The following is a 20,876-nucleotide window of genomic DNA, read 5'->3' as shown; positions in this document are numbered from 1 at the left end:
ACCAGGATGAGAGAAGTAGAAGGAGGGGTGACCGATGTAAGTGAGATGCAAAAATGGAGCTGACTACCAAAAGAGGACAGTGAGAAAATGGGTGTGTTTGGAGAAGCAGGGATTATGGGTTTGATGAGATGGGTGTGTTGGTTTCCTATTGTTACTGTACAGGCTGCCACATACTTGTAGCTTCAAACAACACAAATTTATAATCTTGGAGTTTGGAGGTCAGATGTCTGAAATTAGAGCTATTGGGTTGACCAAAAAGTTTGTTCTATTCTTCCATAAGATGTTACAGAAAAACCTGAAGGAACCTTTTGACCAACCCAATAAAATCAAGGTGTTGAAAGAGTGATGTTCATTCTGAAAGCCCTGGTGTGAATGGGACTCCCTTCCCTTTCTGGCTTCTGGAGGCTGCCCCCACATTCTTCAGCTTGTGGCACTTCCTATATCGTCCAGGTTAGCAGTCACATGGGCCCCTGCTTCGTCACATCACCTCTGAACCTCTTGCCTCCCTTTCACTTACAAGGACCCTTGAGGTTGCATTGGCTTTACCTGGAAAATCAGGCTAATTTCTCATCTCAAAATCTCTCACTTAATCACTTCTGAAAAGTCCTTTTGCCAAGTAAGAGAACATAGTCACAGATTTTATGGGTCAGGGTATAGATATCTCTGGGGCTATTATTCTGCCTACAAGTTCAGTTCAGTCACTCAGTCATGTCTGAATGTTTGCGACCCCATGGACTGCAGCACACCAGGCCTCCCTGTCCATCACCAACTCCTGGAGCCTGCTCAAACTCATGTCCATGGAGTCAGTGATGCCATCCACCATCTCATCCTCCGTCATCCCCTTCTCATCCCACCTTCAATCTTTCCCAGCATCAGGGTCTTTTCCAGTGAGTCAGTTCTTTATATCAGGTGGCCAAAGTATTGGAGTTTCAGCTTCAGCATCAGTCCTTCCAATGAGTATTCAGGACTGATTTCCTTTAGGATTGACTAATTTGATCTCCTTGCAGTCCAAGGGACTCTCAAGAGTCTTCTCCAACACCACAGTTCAAAAGCATCAATTCTTCAGCACTCAGCTTTGTTTGTAGTCCAACTCTCACATCCAAGCCTACAAGTTGGGGGTGACTTTAATGTGTCTGTCTTCCAGTATTTTGTTAGAAATGCAACTTAGTAAAGAAGTTCCTTAAAAAAAGAAAGAATAGAAAAATTTTACCCAAGGGTTTGGGACAGAGGGAAAAATTGTTTTCATGACCCAATTATCTTACTATATTAGCGTATTTGTCAGGAGAATGTCCCCTTTACACAAACACTGAGGACCAAGGTCACACATGGCATCCTGGCAGAGTTGCCTTCATCTGGGATCCCCAAGGAAGAGCCACAGGACAGGAAAGGCAGCCTGCAGGCCACGAGGACCTGGGAGAGTCCTTGTCTTTCTTCCCTCCCTCTTCTCAGCACTACCCTCCCCTTCCCTGGTAAATTCAACCCCTCCCCCTAGAATCTCAGTGTACTAAGAAAAACTCACCTGTGTACTTTTCCTTTACTCTCATACTATGCCACACTCATAACTCTTCTGATATTATGTGCTTTTTTTTTTTTCTTCTTTTCCATACAAAGCAATTCTCCCCGGTATCAGTTGGATGTCCTACCATTCGATTCAGTTTCTGTCACTAACTGGAATTAGCACAGATCGCAGAGATTAAGGGCTCAGTCACGTGAGACACACCCACTTCAGATGCCAATCACAAGTAGTAAGTCCCCAGGTTACCCACCACTTCTGTCCAGCTAGGCTACAAGTCGGAGGTCCCCATGACCCCTTCCTTGGATTTGATCATTTGCTAGAACAGCTCACAGAATTCAGGGGAATATTTACCTGTGTTGATCAGTTTTATGTAATAAAATATACAGATAAAGAATACAGATGAGCAAGCAGTCAGATGAAGAGACACATAAGGTGAGATCTGGAAGGGTCCCAAACTCAGGAGCTTCTCTCCCTGTGAAATTGGGGTCTGTTATCCAGTGGTCATGTACGGATGTGAGAGTTGAACTGTGAAGAAGGCTGAGTGCCAAAGAATTGATGCTTTTGAACTGTGGTGTTAGAGAAGACTCTTGGGAGTCCCTTGGACTGCAAGGAGATCCAACCAGTCCATCCTAAAGGAGATCAGTTCTGGGTATTCAGAAGGACTGATGCTGAAGCTGAAACTCCAGTACTTTGGCCACCTCATGCAAAGAGGTGACTCACTGGAAAAGACTCTGATGCTGGGAGGGATTGGGGGCAGGAGGAGAAGTGGACAACAGAGGATGAGATGGCTAGATGGCATCACTGACTCTATGGATGTGAGTCTGAGTGAACTCTGGGAGTTGGTGATGGACAGGGAGGCCTGGTGTGCTGCAATTCACGGGGTCACAAAGAGTCAGACATGACTGAGTGACTGAACTGAACTAAACTGACCCTTCTAGTACATAGGTGTATGTGCCAATCCAGAAGTTGACGGATACTGAACCCCATACTATTGGAATTTTTATGGAGGCTTTATCATGTAGGCATGATACATGAGTAACTCTTTCTGCAACCCCTTTCCCCTCTCCCCTCTCCCTAGAATAGTGGGTAGGACTAAAAGTTCCAAGCTTCCAGTCATGGCTTGGCCTTTCTGGTGACTGATGCTCATCTACCAAGAGTAGCCTTATGAGAACAAATGGCATTTCTATGACACAGGAAGTCCCAAGAGGGTGAGGTGCTTGGTGTCAGATGCTTTTATCATTGAGGAAATCACAAAGGTCTTAGCTCTGTGTGAGGAACTGGGATCAAAGATTAATGTTAGGACAAAATATTCTCCTAGCACTCCTACTTACAAGGATTTTTAGGTCAGGAACCAGAGGCAGAGACCAGTATTTTACATATATATATATATATACACACACACACACACACACATATATATAGTATTCAGTTCAGTTCAGTTGCTTAGTGGTGTCCCACTCTTTGCGACCCCATGAATCGCAGCAAGCCAGGCCTCCCTGTCCATCACCAACTCCCGGAGTTCACTCAGACTCACATCCATCGAGGCAGTGATGCCATCTAGCCATCTCATCCTCTTTTTTTCCCCTTCTCCTCCTGCCCCCAATCCCTCCCAGCATCAGAGTCTTTTCCAATGAGTCAACTCTTCACATGAGGTGGCCAAAGTACTGGAGTCTCAGCTTTAGCATCATTCCTTCCAAAGAAATCCCAGGGCTGATCTCCTTCAGAATGGACTGGTTGGATCTCCTTGCAGTCCAAGGGACTCTCAAGAGTCTTCTCCAACACCACAGTTCAAAAGCATCAATTCTTCGGTGCTCAGCCTTCTTCACAGTCCAACTCTCACATCCATACATAACCACAGGAAAAACCATAGCCTTGACTAGACGAACCTTCGTTAGCAAAGTAATGTCTCTGCTTTTGAATATGCTATCTACGTTGGTCATAACTTTCCTTCCAAGGAGTAAGCATCTTTTAATTTCATGGCTGCAGTCACCATCTGTAGTGATTTTGGAGCCCAGAAAAATAAAGTCTAACACTGTTTCCACTGTTTCTCCATCTATTTCCCATGAAGTGATGGGACCGGATGCCATGATCTTCGTTTTCTGAATGTTGAGCTTTAAGCCAACTTTTTCACTCTCCACTTTCACTTTCATCAAGAGGCTTTTTTGTTCCTCTTCACTTTCTGCCTTAAGGGTGGTGTCATCTGCATATCTGAGGTGACTGATATTTCTCCCAGCAATCTTGATTCCAGCTTGTGTTTCTTCCAGTCCAGCGTTTCTCATATAAGTTAAATAAGCAGGGTGATAATATACAGCCTTGACATACTCCTTTTCCTATTTGGAACCAGTCTGTTGTTCCATGTCCAGTTCTAACTGTTGCTTCCTGACCTGCATATAGGTTTCTCAAGAGGCAGGTCAGGTGGTCTGGTATTCCCATCTCTTTCAGAATTTTCCACAGTTTATTGTGATCCACACAGTCAAAGGCTTTGGCATAGTCAATAAAGCAGAAATGGATGCTTTTCTGGAACTCTCTTGTTTTTTCCATGATCCAGCAGATGTTGGCAATTTGATCTCTGGTTCCTCTGCCTTTCTAAAACCAGCTTGAACATCAGCAAGTTCACGGTTCACGTATTGCTGAAGCCTGGCTTGGAAAATTTTGAGCATTACTAGCATTATCTTGCTCATATTCAGGCATAATAATAAGCACTCAGTGAAGTGGTCTTAAGTCTGAGCATCTCCCCCACTTCTGCCAGATCACCAGAGAGAGAATCTCAGAGGCCTGGCCTGGCAGAGCCAAGGCTCCAGGCTCCCCAAGCAGGACCTCAGCCTCTTCCACACGAGGCAGGGTGCCTAGCACATGGCAGGCTGCATGCATATTGGTTGGATGAATGAATGAATATAGTGTACAGACTTTTCAATGGGATTCAATTATTTAATTATTGATGCATCTTTTATGTACATTTCCAGAACACTTATAACATATCCCAAATTACTGTTCACAGGATTCAAATAGCCTTTCCTCATCCCCAAAACAATGGTGACCTACGTGGCCACTTTGCTGTTTCTATCAGGTACACGGTAGAATAGAATGCTGGGCACAGCCTTGGAGAACTTTCTATTAATAAGTCCCAGCCCTGCAATTTGGGAACATGGCCAGAACAAGGCTATTATGGGTTGAACTGGATTCCTCCAAAAAAGTTGTTAAAGTCCTAACCTCCAGTACCCCAGAAAGTGACTTTATTTGCAAAGATTGTTACAAAGGCAATTAGCAAGATGAAGTCATACTGGAGTAGGGTGGACCGCAACCCCCTAACCCAATATGACTGGTGTCTTAGAAGATGACCATGTGAAGATGGAGGATTGGTAGAATGTATCTGTGAGCCCAGGAGAGGCCTGTGGCTACCTGACTCTAGGCATGGAGCAGACCTTCCAAAGAGGTCTGCTTCCATGGAGCAGACCCCTGCAGAGGACCAACCCTGCTAGCATCTTGATCTCAGACTTCTAGCCTGCAGAGCTGTAAGACCAATCATTCTTGGTCTCAGGAGACCAGTGGGTGGTCTTTTGGTGTAGCACCCCTTGTTGTTGTTTAGTCGCTAGGTCATGTCCTACTCTTTTGTGACCCCATGATTGTAGCCCACCAGGATTTTCTGTCCATGGAATTTCTCAGGCAAGAATAATGGAGCACGTTGCCATTTCCTCCTCTAGGGGAGCTTCCTGACCCTGTGATCAAACCTATGTCTCTGGCATTGCAGGTGGATGCTTTACCACTGTACTACCTGGGGTCCCTAGCAGCCCACGCAAAGTAATACAAAGGCTAACACAGAATTATGCACTGAGACCTCCCCGGTCTTGTTTGAAGGCTATACAGCCTGGTCCCCACACAATGTAGCTTGGATAGAGGCCAGGGTGGATGAACCACACATATCTCTCTTAATGTAGCAGCCCATTTATATTTCCTGACATCTACAATCAGACCCAAGGTTGAAACCAGCAGGTGCTTTGCACCTGATCAGTGCTTCATTGGTGCCCCAGAATCCATGCTGAGTGACTATTCTGGGCATGGGGCTGGTCAGAGCATACCACCTTGTCTCCAAAACAAGAGAAGGTTGGTGCTGACAGGTTCCTATGTTTCTTTGGGTGTTCCAGTGGAGAAGGAAGAGGAAGTGGGGAGGGAGAAGAGATATTGCTAGATCTTAAAAACTGTTCCCAAAGCTTTGTGTGAGACTAAAACCCAAGAGTGAAAATTCCAAGTGGCGAATCTCCCTAACAGACCAATCTTAAGATCTTGGATGTGCTAATGGATTTAAAACTCTGGCTGTTCCCTAAAGATTTCTACACAGTCTGCCAAACTTAACTGGCTGACTTGTACTTCAGACAAAGCACCAATTTCTTTGCTGTGGAATTCCTAGCAGAGGCAACCTATTCACAGTCCTTCCCTGGAGGCCCCTGTAAAATGCAGATCGGCCCCTCCCTCTCCAGAAATCACTCTGCGGATGGGGGAGCAGGGAGGAGCAGGTGATCCACGTGTGGCCAGGATGGATCTTTTCTGGAGCAGCCATGTGAAGTTTACAGCCAAAGCGCACTGACAGTCGTCTATTATTAAAATCAGGCAATCCAGAGGCCACCAGGGCAAAATCAGAGTGGGAAGCCCATGTGGTGGAGTATCTGTGCTAGAAGTTCAGCCACTCTGTTTGGAAGGCATGCTTGTCTCAGCCACTCTACTGAAGAGCTAACAAATACACACCAGGTGGGCATGTGACCAAAGGTGAGACAGGTTAGCCACGTGGCACCTGGTTTGCAGAGCCAAAACCTAAGGAGATCCCAGTGAGATTTGAGATGCAGGAGGCACTGGCTGACTTGGCATGTGCTATGTCTTTGGAGATGGAAATACTTAAACAATTCCATTAAAGATCAGCTCAATTTTCCAAGGGGGCAGAATTTATTATTTGAATTATTCAAGGGAATTTTATTCATCTACACCAAGATATTAATAAATGTCAACTAAATTATAATTATGTTTTGCTAAAGATATCTGCTGAGATGCCTCCTCTTTTTTTAACTTGCAAGGAGAAGTCAAACTGTGTGTTTATAGACAGCCAGCCTTAATATTCTGAGTGGCAGGATGAAAAATTAATTTTCTTCAAATGCATACATCACTGAATAGTTAGCTGCATCTGAGCAGCCTGGGGTCCCCCTCAAAGAGCCTATGATTCATTTTTATCTTTGCCAAAGGATAACATTCAAAGGCACCTGAGGACAGGAAGCAGGAATTCTGGGCTCCAGCCCTGCCATCTACAAGTTCCTTCACCTTGACCAAGTCCCTGATATTCTCTGGCCCAAAGGCTGGTCAGAGGCCCCAGGGGACCCTCCCACCTACTCTTCTGCAGCTCCTCCAAGACATCTATTCCTCCCTCTCTTGCTGAAGGCAGGAGGCTGAGGGCTCCTGAGGATGGGGTCTATCCTCCTTAGCACAACATAAATCTTTACCACCCCCATCTCCTTCTTTGACTTCCCTGGTGGCTCAGACAGTAAAGCATCTGTCAACGATGCAGGAGACCCAGGTTCGATTCCTGGGTGGGGAAGATCCCCTGGAGAAGGAAATGGCAATCCACTCCAGTACTCTTGCCTGGAAAACCCCATGGATGGAGGAGCCTGGTGGGCTACAGTCCATGGGGTCTCAAAGAGTTGGACACAACTGAGTGACTTCCCTTTCTCCTTCTTTGCACATCCCTCCTTATGGTGCTCACCCGGTCTCCAGGTCCTTTAAGTTCTCCCCTCACTTTCTTTTTGGAAAGGTCACTGGGCACTTGGTACCCAGGACTTGGTTGCCATTGTGGCTGAAAGGCTGTCTGCCCAGTAACAGAAGAAGAGGCCTCAGGGGAGAGCAGACAGGGCTTTGCAGAATATGGCACCTACTCATCCATCCATCCGAGCTTTCACTCATGCTATCTGTAGTTATCAAGAACCTACCACATACCTGGAGACAGACATGGTTCTTGCCCTCATGGATCTTGGAGTCAAGGACTGGCTTCACCAATAGGACAGCCACCAGCCACGTGTGACTGTTGAGCCCTTGAAATGCAGCTAGTCTGAACTCAGATGTGCTGTTAATGTGACAGACACAAAGACTTTACAAGAAAAACATAATGGAAAATGTCTTACTAAGTTTTACTATAGATTACATGTTGAAATGATAAATGGATATATCAGATTAAATAGAGTATAGTATTAAAGTTGACTCACTTTTTCTTCTTTTTTAGATTTTTAATGGAGCTACTAGAAAATGTGGGGTTACATACGTGCTTTAAGTTTTGAGAGGGACTTGAGAAAGTGGAGGTGGGCAAGGATGGGGTGGGCTGATACAGAGTAGCCTGGGTAGCCTGAGGGGCAAGAAGCTGGGCACATCCTGGACCACCTGCAGGGAGGGCAGAGGAAGTAGTTGAAGGTAATGGAGACCAAGGAAGCACCAAGAATAGCCCCCACTTTTTTAAGCACTCACTATGTCAGATCATTTAATTTCATGGCTGCAGTCACCATCTGCAGTGATTTTGGAGCCCCAAAAAATAGTCTGTCACTGTTTCCAATGTTTCCCCATCTATTTGCCATGAAATGATGGGACTGGATGCCACGATCTTAGTTTTCTGAATGTTGAGTTTAAAAGATGCTGCTCCTTGGAAGAAAAGTTATGACCGACCTAGACAGCATATTAAAAAGCAGAGACATTACTTTGCCAACAATGGTCCATCTAGTCAAGGCTATGATTTTTCCAGTAGTCATGTATGGATGTGAGAGTTGGACTATAAAGAAAGCTGAGAACTGAAGAATTGATGCTTTTGAACTGTGGTGTTGAAGAAGACTCTTGAGAGTCCCTTGGACTGTGAGGAGTACACCCCAAAGGAAATCAGTCCTGAATATTCATTGGAAGGACTGATGTTGAAGCTGAAATGCCAATACTTTGGCCACCTGATGAGAATGGTGGCCACCGACTCATTTGAAAAGACTCTGATGCTGGGAAAGATTAAAGGTGGGAGGAGAAGGGGACGACAGAGGATGAGATGGTTGGATGGCATCACCGACTCAATGGACATGAGTTTGAGCAAGCTCCAGGAGTTGGTGATGGACAGGGAAGCCTGCCATGCATGGGGTCGCAAAGAGTCAGACACAACTGAGCGACTGAACTGAACTGATGTCAGGTCATATATATGAGGTACTCATGAGGCGGTTACTAATGTTCTTATTTCCATTTTATAGATGAAGAAACTGAGGCACAGAGAGGGAATGTGACTTGCCTGTCACCTGTCACATTGTGCCATGACAGCCAGGAAGTAGTCAAATCAGGATTTGAGTGTAGGGGCCAGACTCCAGAGCCTCAGTGTTGAACTTGCTACAGCCTCTCTCTAGGATTGGGCTGAGGAGTGAGCCCCTGGTGGGGAATGGGCACCCCCGTAGGTTTGGAGCAGTGAAGAGCCCGGTCTGAGGAGACAGGAAGGCTAATCGAGGGGCAGGGAGTTTGGAGGAGACCCCATGTGTGCTGGCAGCAGTGGGGCTGGGAGAAGGGCCGGGACTGGCGCTTCCACGGCGCCTGCTCTGAGGCCAGTCTCTGCCCACCCTGTTACAAGCCGTGCCCTCATCCTTGTGTTCCAGCCACAGGCCCACCACCTGCGCTGTTCCTCTGCCTCCAGCATTCTTACTGACCCCCTCACCTGCCTCCTTCATTTCACCATCACTTCCAGCCTCCATAACTGAATAAACCTCCCAATTATGGACTCATTTTGCACCTGGTACATCCCTTTCATGGACTTTGCAGGTGGCGCTAGTGGTAAAGAACCTGCCTGCCAATGTAGAAGACATAAGAGATGCGTGTTTGATCCCTGGATTGGGCAGATCCCCTGGAGGAGGGCATGGCAACCCAATCCAGTATTCTTGCCTGGAGAATCCCCATTGACAGAGGAGCCTGGTGGGCTATAGTCCATAGGGTCACAAAAAGTCGGACATGACTTAAGGGATTTAGCACATACACATGCACATCCCATTCTAGTATGTCTTTCAGATATAAAGTTACATTTATTTATGTGAACATTTCATTTTCTGTCTATTCCCTTAGGGAAGGAACTGTGTCTATTTTTGCTCACTTTATATATGCAACACCTAGAATAATTCCTGACCCATTACTGCTATCAGTAAATATCCATTGGATACATAATCAGATCTTCCTGCAACATGGATGTTCTATCCACTGTACAGATGAAGAAACTGGCACTTAAAGAAACTTGCCCCAGGTTCCAGATCAGAAAGGTGGTTTCCCCTACTACAAAGCCATTGCCTGTCAGTGAGACTCCAAGGAGGCAACCATGCCTGGGGGTGGGATGGGGGGGTAGGGTGGGAGGCTGCTAAGATAGTCCTGGGTCCTTTCCAGGCCAGGGTCTTACTGTTACTAGGACTCACTCATATCTGATGACCTTCACCCTCCTTCCTTAACCCCATGAGGCTCCAATCTTCCAGAACTCTCCATGTCTGCTGAACTTTTGCAACCCTTCCTCTTGGGCTGCCAGCCTAGTGAGATCACCAGGATTCCAGGTGTTTGATACAGATATGGCCTCATCCCCATGATCATGATCATGCTCCAGCTTCCTAACCTGGACTCTCATCACCTTTTTCTAGAGGAACCAATTCCACTATTGCTGGCTTATACTGTAATCATTCATTCATTCAGTAATTGTAAGTGGCCATTGTTTCCCTTAGACCGTACCTTTAGAAACTCACAGTCTTTTATAGGACGGAGTCTTACTCATGTGGTGGAACCCTAACTGCCTCAACCCCATCCTAAAGTGATGGGGTTCACTCACTTTCAAGACAATTCCTTTCTAGAACCATGCAATCTGTCTTGGTGCAGTCAATTGTGATCAGGGAAAGAACCGTAGAGGAGGAATAGTCTCTTTCCTAATTGTCAAGTTGAAGACACATGCTTCCTGGCCTGTTAAAATATTAAACTTTCTCTGTACACAGTCGCTTACAACCCGCAACAGGCAGACCATGCCTCCAAGGCTCCAATCTGAGCCCCAAGGCCCTGACAGATGTTAGCTGTTGGGGAAATTCAGGATGAGAATACCTGTAGATGAATTCCATGGCATGTCCTGGAAACAAAAACCAGGGAGGAGGGGGAAAGCTGGGCTTGAGAGGCTTTTTGTTTTGGGGGGTGTGAGGGAGTGCTCAAATGTGTGATCAGAGGCAGGAAAGCTTCCAGGTGGGGCAGGAGGGATGGTGAGAGGGGAGGGTATATAGAGACAGGAGCATCTGGTGGACAGCAGGAAGGCACTGATAGAAATCTTCCTGTTTTGTTTGCTGTCACATTCCCAATTCCAGGGAAGTGCCTGGGACATAGTGGGCACTCAGTCTGTGTTGAATGAACTGAATGAATCTCACAGGATGTGTCTTCTGAGATTTTTGTTCCAGGCGATATTCATAGGTGCCCCAAGGGCTTCCCAGGTGGCGCATAGATAAAGAACCTGCCTGCCAATACCAGAGATACAAGAGTTATGAGTTCAATCCCTGGATCAGGAAGATCCCCTGAAGTAGGAAATGGCAACCCACTCCAGCATTTTTGCCTGGGAAATCCGATGGACAGAGGAGCCTGGGGGTCTACTGTCCATGGGGTTGCAAAGAGTTGGACACGACTGAGCGCACACACACACACACACCAGAAAATAAAATAAAGGACTTCAGAAAATTTGGCAAACTGACTATTTTATTCTCCACAGTAGCACAGTAAGTTCTCTGGAGCACTGGTTCTCAGACTTATCCTCTCTGAACCACCTAGAGGGCCTGTTAAAACACAGACTGCCAGGCCCACTCATCCTCAGTGGTCTAGGGTAGGGCTTGAGAATGTGCATGTCTAGAGCTTCAAGTTCCTAAATGTCTCAGCTCAGGCTGCTATAACAAAATACCACAGATTGCCAGTTTAGACAACAGACATTTGTTGTTGCTGTTGTTCAGTCACTAAGCTATGTCTGCCTCTTTGCAACCCCATGGAATGCAGCACGCCAGGCTTCCCTGTCCTTCACTATCTCCTGGAGTTTGCTCAGACTCATGTCTATTGAGTCAGTGATGCCATCCAACCATCTCATCCTCTGTTGTCCCCTTCTCCTCCTGCCTTCAATCTTTCCCAGCATCAGAAACTTTTCCAGTGAGTCAGCTCTTTGCATCAGGTGGCCAAAGTATTGGAGCTGCAGCTTCAGCGTCAGTCCTTCTGATGAATATTCAGGGTTGATTCACTCCCACTTTACTGAGAGTAAGATTTCTGCCCTAACCTCTGACTCTCACATGAACTCAGCCAACCCTACCTCTGTGGGGCTTTGCAGAATTTGCCAATCAGCCCCAGGCTGGGCAAGAGAAGCTTTGTCCTGGTTGAGGGACTAATTGAAATGCACCTTTTCATTGCATGGAAATAAGGCCCATCATTAAGACCTGGAAGTTAAAGGATCTCCCCAGGATGTCTTGCTGGGGTGACACCAGCTGATCCAGTAAGCTGATCACACAGGCAAAAATCATATCATGGTGCCAGGGCACGTCTTATCATTGCTGCATAATAAAGGTGTTCCTCTCTCCCCATGGATAAATTTAAATCCTGGGTGCTAGCAATTCTTGATTTATACTCTCTGAGCACAAATTATGAGGACGGCATTTGGGGATAGTTTTGAGGATTTGCCCAAATGTTCCTCAACCAAATTGCAAATGGGAGAAGTCGCTTTGACACAGGCCACCTTTTATGTTTCCCGCTCCCCTGGGCTCCACTGCCCTGAGTCAGCAATTGCTTTTTGACAGAAGACCCAGCAGGTGCTTTCTGAGCTGTCATAAACACCTGCTGCTGAAAAACCACTGAACTTTTCCCTGCCAATTCGGAAGTGCAGGCGACCTCCTGGGGAGATCTCAAATTGATTTGCAAATAAGAGTGGCATCTTTGCCTTGGCTTAAGGTTGATCTTAGCACTAACCAAAACTTCATCTTTCTAATGTTCCAAAACAGTGGCCTGGGGCCAGGTGGCCTTGCAAGTCCTCAGTGAGAATGCAGTTGGTTTCAATCCTCTTGGTTCATTAGCGTTCCATTTCAGCAACCGAAGTTCAATTTTGACCTACCCTTCAAATATGTCCTGTGGGGCAGGAGCTTATGAAGCTTATGTATTCACTCTCATCTGAATCTAATATGTGAGAAGGCTGCTGCAGTGAAGAGTGGCTTTCTAGAACACAAGGCACTTACTTAAATAAAGTAACACACTCCTTAGCATGGTGTACAAGCATCTCAGGATCCCAGCCCCACTGCTTTCCACCAGCCTCACCTCCAGCCACACATACCTGACACAACACTGGTTGGAAAGTATCTTTCTATCACGCACAGAATCCATCTCTCTTGATTGCTTTATCAAATGTTTCATTTTGCTGTAATCTTTCTTCCAATTCACTAACTCTGTTGTCGGCTTTCTTGATTTATTTCAACAACTATGTCTTTTATTTCTGAAATTTCTCTCTGGTTCTTTTTCAAACCTGCCGTCCCCTATCTCCTTTGCAGTTGCTCCATTTTCTCTGGTTCCTGGAATGTGTTTCATCATTTGTTTTGTCTGCTTTCTCTCATGCATGCAAAGGATTGTTCCCTCTATGTTTTATCAGTTTTTACTCTCCGTTCATCTCCAGCAGGAATTGTCCTGCTCATGCCCTGGGTTGGGAGCACATGTCTCTCCAGAGGTTTTGAATATGTCTTTCCTAAAGGCCTAAAGACTTCAAAGATGCATTTTTAAAGTAGAGTCTAAGCTCTGAATTTCCACGTCAAGTGGGCTGTTTACACTTGAAGCGAATGTGCATGCTCAGGAATGGCTTGGAGGGGTAACATCTCAGAAGAGATGCTTACCAGAGTGATTGGCTGGCTTCCCCAGCCAATCAATGTTGGCAGTTGTCCCAAGACCCAGACTTCAGACAGTCCTAGACTTTATGCAGACATGCCAACTCGAGTTTTCTTTGCACAGAAGACCTGAGTCATTCCTGATTCCTGTGGGCTTTGAAACCACAGCTGATAGGCTGAACCTTTCTCTCTTATTTTTGTTTTATATTGTTGCTGTTGTTGTTATAGTTTATGCAGCATCTCAATGTGTTTGGAAAAGGGAAGGAGTTTCCATATCTGTTCAGGTTGAAAATATGCTCTAAGTATTTGGAGTACTTTGTTTTAGCTCAGTTCACACAACAACCCCATGATGTACATACTATTATTACCCTTACTCTACAGGTGAAGGAATTAAGGACCAGGAAGCTTTAAGTACTTTCCTGAAGTCCAGAACATGGTTCCCCAGAAATTCCTAAAGCCAGTGTGATACCCACCCTGTGACCCCTAGGCTCACCCTACAAGGACTCCCCGCCCCCTCCTTGGTTGCCCTGCCCACTGCACTCTGTGGCTGCCTTCAGCCCCAGGGCAGCCCCTCACTCTGTCCCACCCACACTCATACCAAAGCTTTATCACACTTCTCCTGCTACATTTGGTCCTCTCCCCCTGCTGAAATGCCTTCCATCTTACTGTAATGTCAAACACACTTTCTCGACCTTTCCCCTCTCTAGTACATACTGTAAATTCTAAGGAGAAACGAGGGTGGAGTGGTGAGAGCAAATGAGAGAAGCATCTTCGGAATTTGGCAGTAACTTAGCTGGAGGGAGGGACAGAGGGAGGAAGTCAAAAGCAGTGCCCAGTGTACTGGCTTGGATGGCAGATTGGATGAGGGAGCATTCGCTGAGGTGGAGGACACAAGACAAGGAGCAGGCAAAGCTGGGCACAGGGCTCTTGGGCTCAGTGTGGGGCATGGTGAGTTTGAAGTGCCTGTAGGACATCTAGCTGACCACTCGGGCAATCTGACACGTGAGTCCGTCACTCAAGAGAAAAGTGTCTGGGACTACTCTGGTGGTCCAGAGGTTGAGAATCCACCTGCAAAGGCAGGGGACATAGATTCGACCCCTGGTCTGGGAGTATCCCACATGCCAGGGGGCAGTTAGGCCCGTGCACCACAACTACTGAGCCTGCACACGCTAGAGCCCATGCTTCACAAGAGAAGCCTGCACACTGCAACTAAAGAGTGGCCTCCATTCGCTGCAACTAGAGAAAGCCCACACGCAGCCATGAAAATACAGGGCAACCAAAAAAAAAAATTAAAAGTAAAAAATAATTATTTTAAAAAGAATAAGAGATAAGTATCTGCTCAAGACCCTGATTTGGCAGTGAGCATGCCGAAGATGCAGTTTCGATCTTTGGGGTTGCGAAGATCCCCTGCAGAAGGAAATGGCATTTCACTCCAGTATTCTTGCCTAGGAAATTGCCTGGCAGAGGAGCCTGGCAGGCTACAGTCCATGGGGTCACAAAGAGTCGGGCATGACTTAGAAACTAAACAACAACAAGGGAGGATTAAATGGTACAAGGAAGAGGAAAAGCTGCTTTGACATTGAGTAGCATGTTCCAAGATTGATTGTTGCTATGACTACCATCTTCCTCAGGTCCTCAAAGATTGGTACCTCGTACTGCCTATAGAAAAAAAAAAAAAAAAAAAGCTATCCAAGTCCTAGGACCTCAGTTCCAAGCTGTCCTTGTAGCCTCATCTGCCACTCCTCACCTTTCCCAAACCAATGTGACTGTGTCTATGCTCCTTCCCTCCTCACAGGGCAATCAGACACCCACCCCCCTCTACCATGCCACCCTGGTGCCTCACACAATCTGTGGGCATGAGTCACAACTGTTGCAAGCCTTTTTGTCAATTCTATGTCTGAACTGGAAGCTCCATGAGGGCAGGTGCTTTCTTTCCTTCACAAAGCAGGATATGCATTTAGTAAATGTCCACAGGACTGAATGAATGAGTGAATCTCCATTCATCCCAAACCTATTATCTTTTTTTTTTTTTTTTTTGGCAATAGGATTGATGAATGAAGGATTAAAAGATTGTTGCTCCATTCACCTGAATGTTTTCCTTACCATCTATTCTTAATGGAGCCTTAGTAGTTCTAGTCACCCTACTTGCCACTTTTCCCAGCCAGAAGTTTGGATCTCACAGTGCATTTTGTCTTGTCTGTAAGACTAATCTCAGTTCCCATTTCATTCGAGTCTCTTGTGTATTTGATACCTAACCACCACCACCCCTGCCCCAAATTGAAAATCTAGAGTAAAGCACATACCTGACAAGTTCTGCATTCCACACAGCCTCTAGTACACTCCCTCACACATTGGTTTGTAGGTAAATGCATCACACATTGAATAACTATGTTCAAAAATACCTGATTTCCTGAGAAAACCAACTCGGAACTTCCCATGTGGCCTTTTCTAGGCCATTTAGACCAACTCCTGGCAGCCTAACTTCCTCCCCTCTCATGAGAGGCTTCTCCAGTCCCCAGCTCACCCTAGAGTACCACCCTGCTCCCAGCCCAGATCTCCTTGGCCTTGTTCCTGCTACCCACCCTGTAAGTGATGTGAAAGAAAGCAGGCCAGAGGACCCAGCCTCCACCCAGCTTTGGCAGACATGGAGTACTGTAGAGTCAACCAGCACATGGATTCAATGTGGCCATCAGGCCCGAGAGCATGGCCACTGGAAGTGGGGTGATGGTGACCTGGGCAAGGGAGCCCCCTTGTGCTGCCCAATTGACTTTTGTGTTCTGTCTACATTTCAAAGGGCATGAGGTGTAGAGAGGGTTACTGCACTTCCACCTGCCCTTTTCCCACCCTGGACTAGTCAGAGGTTTCCTGATGCCTCAGAGAATATCCTGGGGATGGGGGTATTCTGACTAGCCATCCTTGACTTGCATCCTGGACTGCAAGTCCAGGATACGTTGGGCCTCCTTGGATTGGAAGCTTCCTCATTCGGAACTCTCCCTAGTTTCTCATTCTTCTGTTGCCCCCAGGCCCTGTCTCCAGGTTTTCCTTTGTACCACACCTATACCCCTAGGTCAGGAGAAGGCAATGGCAACCCACTTCAGTACTCTTGCCTGGAAAATCCCATGGGTGGACGAGCCTGGTAGGCTGCAGTCCATGGGGTCGCTAAGAGTCGGACAAGACTGAGCAACTTCACTTTCACTTTTTCACTTTCATGCATTGGAGAAGGAAATGGCAACCCACTCCAGTGTTCTTGCTTGGAGAATCCCAGGGACGGGGAGCCTGGTGGGCTGCCGTCTCTGGGGTCACACAGAGTCGGACACGACTGAAGTGACTTAGCAGTATACCCCTAGATCAGCCTCACCTGGGTCCCAGACCTACCCCCAGACTCCTGTACCCAGTCCAGTGTCTGATCACAGGCATCAAGTAGGAGGGGAGTATAAATCGGGTTAGGACCTCTAGTGGGATATACGCAGTACTGAACTGAATACTTATGAAGCGTAACAGGATTTTGGAAGTGTCTGCCTGGAACCCTCCTGCTTACCTTTCAAGGGTCCCTAAAATATTCATCAGCCTTTATCAGGTTAATGGACTTCAAAAGGAGTAATTTTCTGAGACATGAGACAAGACAGTATAAAAAGAACATTAAGGGGAAAAAATCTTACTCTAAAATGAAAGGGAAAAGATCATTTAGCATCCCTGTTGGTGTTATCTATTCATGAGAAACAGCACATTTAATCCAGAGTGGGGTGTAAGGAGGACTTCGATGCCCTCACTTGGGGGTCACCTTCCTGCAGAACTCATCTGTCTCTGCTGCCACAGATGACAGGGGCGATGAAGACAAGAGGATGCAGAAGGATCTGAGGGGGAGGGAGTGGGGAAGAGATGGAGTCTAATGGGACTTCTAAGGCACTTGCTTGGATTGGATGAAGGGGGTGCCATTCCCCAGCCTTGCCACCTTTTATTCTTCCTAGCTCCTTTCCCAAGACATGCCATGTTGGTTTCTAATTTGGATCATACTGCAAAGAGATCAAACCAGTCAATCCTAAAGGAAATCAACCCTGAATAGTCATTGGAAGGACTGCTGCTGAAGCTGAAGCTCCAATACTTTGGTCACCTGATGCAAAGGGCTGGCTCACTGGAAAAGTCCCTGATGCTGGGAAAGATTGAGGGCAGAATGAGAAAAGGGCAACAGAGAATGAGATGGTTAGATAGCATCACCGACTCAATGGACATGAATTTGAGCAAACTCCGGGAGATAGTGAACGACAGAGTCAAACATGACTTAGCGACTGAACAACAAGTGGGATTTGAGTACCTTGAGGTCAGGAATAGTGACTTTATCCTGGCTCCAAATGTCTCTACCCACCCATTAAGGTTAGGTTTTGGTTCCCAGGTCTAAGACCAAAAGTCTTAGGTACTAAAATTATGAGCAGACATGAATGTGAGTGTGCTCTGTACCAAGTTCAGCCAGGAGGACTCATTGTCATCCTTCTTTGGCTTCCCAGGGACTCTAAGGAAGGATGAAGCTGAATCTTCTTGGGAAGACTCTGTCTCAGAATTTATTTTGCTTCAGTTGAAGGGAGCATGAGACTACAACAGCTCCTTGGGCAAGCATTAATATAGAGACAAAGGAATTGAAGGTTTTCTGTTCTTATGAAACTCCTTCTTCCTTTGTCTGTTGCTCTGTCCTTGCTCATAACTCCTAATTTCTTCCTCTTCTATTTTGTTCTTTCTTTTTCCCTTCCTCTGTGCCTTCTCTATCTTCATCTTCATTTCTACTTCCAGTCTAGCATCTTGCTTTTTGTAGCACCATCCATCCTCAAGCTTCAAAAAACATTTTTGGGCTTCCCTGGTGGCTCAGAGGTTAAAGCGTCTGCCTCCAATGTAGAAGACCTGGGTTTGATCCCTGGGTCAGGAAGATCCCCTGGAGAAGAAAATGGTAACCCACTCCAGTATTCTTGCCTGGAGAATCCCATGGATGGAGAAGCCTGGTAGGCTATAGTCCATGGGGGTCACAAAGAATTGGACATGACTGAGCGACTTCACTCACTATTGCTCACACAGAGCAAATTTAAGTTGACACCCCCACCTGTCCACCAGAACTTGCCGACCAAGATAATCTCCATAGTCAGATATTTACCCAATGATAAGTTTCCCAGGTGTTCCTCAATTCCATGGTTTGCTCCATCATATTTGATGTGCGTTTCTATAAGCTCAGTGCATATCAGCCATTATGTTCACTGAGTTCTTTGCAATAAACATTGTTAACCTAAAGGTCTCTTCTCCCTCTTTCATAATTGGAATAAAAGTCTATTGGATGTTTTATTGCATATTCAATTTTAAGTGTTGCTTCTCTTTCTTTTCACTAGATTTGTGACAAAGAATGGCATTACTATGTCATCAATGTGGAGTTTCCTGTGGTCACCTTATACATGGATGGAGCAACGTATGAACCATACCTGGTGACTAACGATTGGCCCATTCATCCATCTCACATTGCCATGCAACTGACAGTCGGCGCTTGTTGGCAAGGTAACCCTTAGGTCCAGCCCTTCTCCCTGGCCTATCAGTGTACAGTCCATCAAAGGTACAGGCAGAGAAAAGGGCAAAGCAAGTGGTATGAGCTTCAGCCAGGAAAATATAGTATCCCCTACTAATAAAACAGGACTTAAAAAGTTAAGGATGAATCCAAGCACTAACCTTGTGTAATAATAAAGCACTTGGCTTGAGACCAGATTTTGACTTTAGATCAACAGGAGCAATTTCAGAATTGCCTCTGAGTTGCTAATGCATTTTATTATTCTGGAAGCTTATCTGGTTTCAAACTGGGGCTGTGTAGAGAAAAGCCTGCAAGTGGAATCTGGTATAAAAAATTGCCAGTTGGCTCTGTTGCTCTCTACACTGGTCAGGAGCCAAGGATCTCTCTTTATTCCCACTCAAATTGTCTAAGATCCCGACTCTCTGTTCTGGGAAGTCACTTCCTCTGCTGCTGCTTCTCCTCCAGTCCCCAGCCCAGACTCATCACCTCTTTGGAAGTAGGAGAGCCAGCTCTCTGAGCGTGCATCTAGCCTTTCTGTTCCCCACTCAGATTTGTGAGCATCTTTGTCTTTGCTCCCTTTAACAGCTGGGGTTCTTTGAAGTATCAGTGAGAGACCAGAGGGGAAGTAAAATGCTCCTCAAATAAGCAGATCAGTACTTGGAGATGACTCCTCAAACTCCTGATGATGCCTTCTTTGAGGGTTACTAAGATTTGAGACCTTGACCATTTGCTGTGGGGGCGGAGGAAAAAGGTGGGTTGTGGTACAAGATTATGACTTGGGAGGACTGGCTCCCTCTAGGGGAGACATAAACCCCTCTGGGTTGGGACAAAGAGTAAATTCTGGGCAGCTCCATGCAAGAGAAGATGGCAAGAAGGGCACACGGTGCAGCCCTGGGAGCACTAGGGACAAAACCCAGGAAGGAGACAAAGCAGGAATGAGGCAACGGAAGACAGTGTATTTTTTTTTAATTGAAGTATAGTTGATTTACATTGTTGTATTAGTTTTAGGTATACAGCAAAGTGATTCAGTTATATATATATATATATGTATATATATATATACACACTTCTTTTTCAAATTTTTTTCCCTTATAGGTTATTGCAAAATCTTGAGTAGACTTCCCTGTGCTAAATAGTAGGTCCTTGATTATCTATTGTGTTTATAGTAGTGTGTATATGTTAATCCAAATTCCTAATTTATCCATTCCCCTCTTTCCTTTTTTGATAACCATGGTTGTTTTCTGTCTGTAAGTCTGTGTCTGGGTTTTTTTTTTTTTCCCAGTTTTTAAATATATTTGTTATTTAACGAAAAGAATTTATTTAGCATTAATTTTTTTAATTTTTAATTGGAGGATAATTGCTTTACAATGTTTGTTGGTTTCTGCAGTGCAACAATATGAATGAGCTATATGTAATGTATATCCCCTCCCTCTTGAGACTCTCTCCCACCCCACCCCCAGCCCAGCCCTCTAGGTCATCACGGAGCATCAGGCTGGGCTCCCTGTGTTATGAAGCAGCTTCCCACTAGTTATCTGTTTTACACATGATAGTATATATATGTCAGTGCTACTTTCTCATGTTTTTGTTTGTATATAAGTTCATTTGTATCTCTCTTTTTTTTTTAGATTTGACATATAAGCATTATCAATGATATTTGTCTGGTTTACTTCACCTTGTGTGATAATGTTTAGGTCCATCCATGTAGCTACATATGGCATTATTTCATCCTTTCTTTATGGCTGAGTAAGAGTGTATTTTTGAGTAGAAGTCACCTACTTGAAGTCCGATGTACATCACATGACAGTAAAAATCTTCTCAAACGTTTCATAGAATGTGGTAAGAGCTCCCTCAGTATTGCAGAATTCCCCAGGATATGAGGAGAGGAAGACTGTGTCATCTGACGTGAGCCCATGGAACTAGTTAGTATAGCAAGGCACTA

General features: G+C 45.7%; 1 protein-coding gene across 2 annotated transcripts in view; it reads left to right on the top strand.

The window, feature by feature from the left end:
• CLSTN2 (calsyntenin 2) overlaps positions 1-20,876 on the top strand; it is a 753,689-nt gene that overhangs the window by 683,291 nt on the left and 49,522 nt on the right. For both annotated transcript variants that reach the window (XM_061420328.1, XM_061420320.1), the window contains exon 9: positions 18,768-18,930. In XM_061420328.1, coding sequence (XP_061276312.1) covers positions 18,768-18,930 — 163 coding nt within the window. The remainder of the gene's footprint in view (positions 1-18,767; positions 18,931-20,876) is intronic.

The sequence above is a fragment of the Bos javanicus genome, chromosome 1 (genome assembly GCF_032452875.1).
Source record: "Bos javanicus breed banteng chromosome 1, ARS-OSU_banteng_1.0, whole genome shotgun sequence".
Taxonomy (NCBI): Eukaryota; Metazoa; Chordata; class Mammalia; order Artiodactyla; family Bovidae; genus Bos; species Bos javanicus.
The sequence above is the reverse complement of the archived record's forward strand: the minus strand, read 5'-3'. Positions and strand labels throughout refer to the sequence as shown.